This window comes from Periophthalmus magnuspinnatus, chromosome 17, assembly GCF_009829125.3.
Source record: "Periophthalmus magnuspinnatus isolate fPerMag1 chromosome 17, fPerMag1.2.pri, whole genome shotgun sequence".
Lineage (NCBI taxonomy): Eukaryota > Metazoa > Chordata > Actinopteri > Gobiiformes > Gobiidae > Periophthalmus > Periophthalmus magnuspinnatus.
This window is the reverse complement of record NC_047142.1, coordinates 11,936,461-11,940,557: the sequence shown is the minus strand read 5'-3', so window position 1 is coordinate 11,940,557 and position 4,097 is coordinate 11,936,461. Positions and strand designations below refer to the sequence as shown.

At 39.0% G+C, this 4,097-nt stretch overlaps 1 protein-coding gene across 1 annotated transcript in view; it reads left to right on the top strand.

Annotated features, from left to right (window-relative positions):
- Positions 1-1,323: 1,323 nt before the first annotated feature.
- The window catches only part of rps15 (ribosomal protein S15), a 151,032-nt gene continuing 148,258 nt past the window's right edge, over positions 1,324-4,097 (top strand). Inside the window, exons 1-4 of the mRNA XM_033982938.2 lie at positions 1,324-1,418; positions 1,747-1,832; positions 2,517-2,751; positions 3,505-3,648. Of these exons, the coding sequence (XP_033838829.1) occupies positions 1,416-1,418; positions 1,747-1,832; positions 2,517-2,751; positions 3,505-3,618 (438 nt within the window). The 5' untranslated portion in view covers positions 1,324-1,415 and the 3' untranslated portion in view covers positions 3,619-3,648. The remainder of the gene's footprint in view (positions 1,419-1,746; positions 1,833-2,516; positions 2,752-3,504; positions 3,649-4,097) is intronic.

Here is a 4,097-nt window from a genome sequence, read left to right as displayed (position 1 = left end):
TACTTTGCCAGATCTACATCAGACATGAGGCGAATGACAGAAGAATCAATCTGAAAATAAGCATAACATTAAATAGTTTGATTGTCATCTTAATTTGCAGTAGAAACAATTATCAATTGGGTATATGTTTTCAATTACTCTTTTGTCTTTTATTTCAGTTAATTACAACACACTCTCACAAAATGGCTGCACTTATTAGAAAATAAGCTACCTTATCATTTTGGAGCTTCAAAATGATCTCTTCCTCCACATTTCGCTTACATAGGAAAGCAAACAGCTCCTCTTCTTCACTCGCCATTACAAAAGATGCTGTAACACAGCAACACAAAGTTAAAAACATTGCCTACAATAAAAAGGCATCCTTAATTTTAATAATTCCCACTTAGGCTACTCTCAAGTTGTTATTGGAATGGGTTAGTTCATAAATTATCCTGGAGCGCCCTCTTGTGACTAAGTGTTATTACTGTTGCAATAAACAATAGCTCCCACATTATCACGTAGCTCTGTCTTTTACTGTAGCCAACACTTATAGACACATAGACATCTCAACAGACTGCTCCAGTTCTGTTGGTATCATAGACTGTATAAAGATTCATAAATTGACTGTATATAGTCTGTGGCTACCGTATTAACACGTGATTAGCATGGCTGCTAATAAACTTGAAAGTTTAACAACATTTATTAACCACTGCTAAAATCTGTACTCTCACCATACGTGGACAAAGGGTCCACGTAAGCAACTTCATTCTTTTTTCTAAGCTTTTCATGGCTTACCGATGGTTTGCCTGTTGTTTATTTCTTGTTGAAGTGTTGGGGAGATGTTCTTGCTAACCTAGCAGCTAGCTCCGTGTCATTCACGTAACCTAAACATGCACTATTTCTCATTAATACATGCAGTTTTGTGATTTAATGTTATTACCTTCATTTAACAGAACTCTCCGTGGATCGGTGCTCTCCGAGGTGCTCCTTCTGATCCTGCACCTGCTGCACGCAAACTGCGCATGTCTTAATTAAGTCGTTCCCTCAAGAAAATATCTCGTTCCCTCACGATAATTATCTCGTTCCCTCATGATAATTAAGTCGTTCCCTCAAGAAAATATCTCGTTCCCTCACGATAATTATCTCGTTCCCACAAGATAATATATTTTTTATTTTTTATTTTGTAAATATTACTCTTCTCCTTTCCGTCATCTGCGGGGCTCCGTACAATACAGACATTTCCACTGATTAACTTTTTAGACAGACAGGTGTGATCATGTGTTAAAAGCTGATTGTAAGATTGAAAACAAATCAAATAGCGCCACCTATTGTTTGAAGGACACAAAGTGAAGTAGACCGGAAACAGTCTCCAAATCGCGCGATATTAAATTCAACGAGAGTTTAGCCCGTTCTTTTCCTCAGGAGCGTCAGGCAAGATGGTAGGTATTTGCGCTACTGTGGTTTGAATAAATGTAATCTGCAAGCATCTGGGCTTTATACGGACATTAGAAGCGGTCTGTCTGCACATTCCGAGGGTTATAAACGTTCGAGTACGATACGATGTTGAATGTATGGCCCCAAATAGAGATGTTTTGAATAAATACTGTTAGCAATTGGTGTCAGACACGGCTAAGCTAACCGCCGGCAGGCGTGCCTGTTTGCTACAATTTTTCAGTTATTTCTACACACCTAAACGTAACATATACGATACACGATTCTACATTCTGACGATGAGCCTATTGAATGAGGTTGTCCCATGTTTTCCAGGCGGATACCGAGATCAAGAAGAAGCGTACGTTCAGGAAGTTCACCTACAGAGGAGTGGACCTGGACCAGCTCCTGGACATGTCCTAGTGAGTCTGAGTCTCTCTGCTTTTGGTTCCCCTGTTGTCCTAATGTTGTGGATGACTGCGTACTACCTAAGCAAGTGCTAGTTGTACTCAAACATCTTGCAAGGTGTAAGGTGCAAGAAGCATGTGAAGTGTTTTGCTTGCCACGCATGTCAAAACTTCTCCTATCTGCTATAGACAGTAATGGACTAAGTACCTGTTTAAAAATGTACTTAAAGTATAAAAAATATATTGTACCAATTTTGAGATCTAATAAATCTTCAAATGTATTGATTTTTGATAAAGATTTCTGCTGAATTTTATTCAACAGAATTTTTTTTTCCCTAGCTGTTTTTTTTAATATATTTTCAAACTAAAATCTTGATTAAAAAAAATGACATTAGCCTTTTCATCAGGTCTCAAACTATAATAAAAAAAAAAAACACTTTTGCTTTTCAGTCCAGTTTGAAAATATAATGGAGTAGAAAGTACAGTACCTCTCATATGTAAAGTGTCCATTTTTAAATGTATTAAAATACTGATGCCTAATATTTGTACTCAAGTAGAGTACTTTATTACTATTAATTACATTTCACCTCAGGTTATAGATGCACACATTGCATGAATGAAATTCATTAAAATGTGTGAAACGTATAATATTGAAAAAGCATTTGTGTAAAAAATGAAATGATCTTTGTTTTTGTGCAGTGAGCAGCTTATGCAGCTGTACTGTGCCCGTCAGAGGAGGAGGTTGAACCGTGGACTGCGCCGTAAGCAGCAGTCCCTCCTCAAGCGTCTGCGTAAGGCCAAGAAGGAGGCTCCGCCCATGGAGAAGCCAGAGGTGGTCAAAACCCACCTCCGGGACATGGTCATCCTGCCTGAAATGGTCGGATCAATGGTCGGCGTGTACAATGGAAAGACATTCAACCAGGTTGAAATCAAGGTAGACAAATAAATATTCTCAAAGAACGTCTCACCCTTTTAAAGGTCATTGCCAATGGACAGTGTATAGAAGAGTTAATTTTATTGGACAGGGACAGTGCAAGGCTAACACATCATGTACTTAAGGTTTATAGCCACAGACTAATGTACAGCTCCTTTTGTGTGTGTAACGAGACTAGTTTACATTCTATTAAATGTTTTGCAGTCAGTACACAAGGGTGCATTTGGATTATGTGCTCGTGTAAATTTCCCAGAATATGAATGCAGTTCAGTGAAAATTTACACCAACAGGAACTTGATACACCCAAAGCTATTTATTCTCTTACTAAACCCAGAAACAATTCAGTGTAATTCCAGTGTAAAGCACACTACACTGCTGTGGGCTGTGTGTGCACTCTACACAGGCATAGTTTGACCTGTTACGCCTCACCCAGCTGCAAGAATTCCAAAGCATTAACAGTAATGAGCAGCTCAGAATTCCCTTGCAGCATTGTGTGGGAGATGGCAGAGGTGCTGTGATGCTCCGGATCAATTCCTGGAAATCTATTTTCACCAGAAAACTGACAAGCCACAGCCGCACTAATACCACTCTAACACAGCAGTCGTAGTTGCTCTGCATTCTGAGTGGGGATTAAGTGGGTGAGCACTCTGCTCATTACAGCACTGTTTATTTCCATTGACACTGTATGAACAAAAAATTTGTCTGACATTCAGTGATTTACTGACTTATAACCTTGTTCTTTTTGCCTCACAGCCTGAGATGTGTGGCCACTACCTGGGCGAGTTCTCCATCACATACAAACCTGTGAAGCACGGTCGTCCTGGTATCGGTGCTACGCATTCTTCTCGATTCATCCCTCTGAAGTAGAATGGCTGTTTTCTTTGTATAAATAAATTTGGTGATCCAAAAATGTCTCTTGTTGATGCTTGTTACATGGCTAGACCACAATAGGTTTTACGTTGATATAGTCAATTGTACATGCAAGGTGCACATCTGAAGGTTCTGAGATTTTAACCAATTTAATCTTAAACCATTAAAAATTGAGATTTAATTTTGTCATGTTGGCAAGTTTTATAACAAATTATCATGGTTTCCATTAGTAACAGACTATACATCTATTTATGACAGGCTGATGTCATCCCAGACCCCTAACACATAATGCAAAGATATTAAGGACTTCTATAAGCAGTAGTAACAGGGTAAAACATTTGTTAGAAAGGCGACTTGGTAATACCTAAAATGTACATAACGCTAAACTGCTGGGCTGCACACAGCGGTGGAGCAGCTGAGAAGCAGCTGTCGAATAGGTGCCACAACCAAAATATTCCGGAGCAAACGCCTTTCCA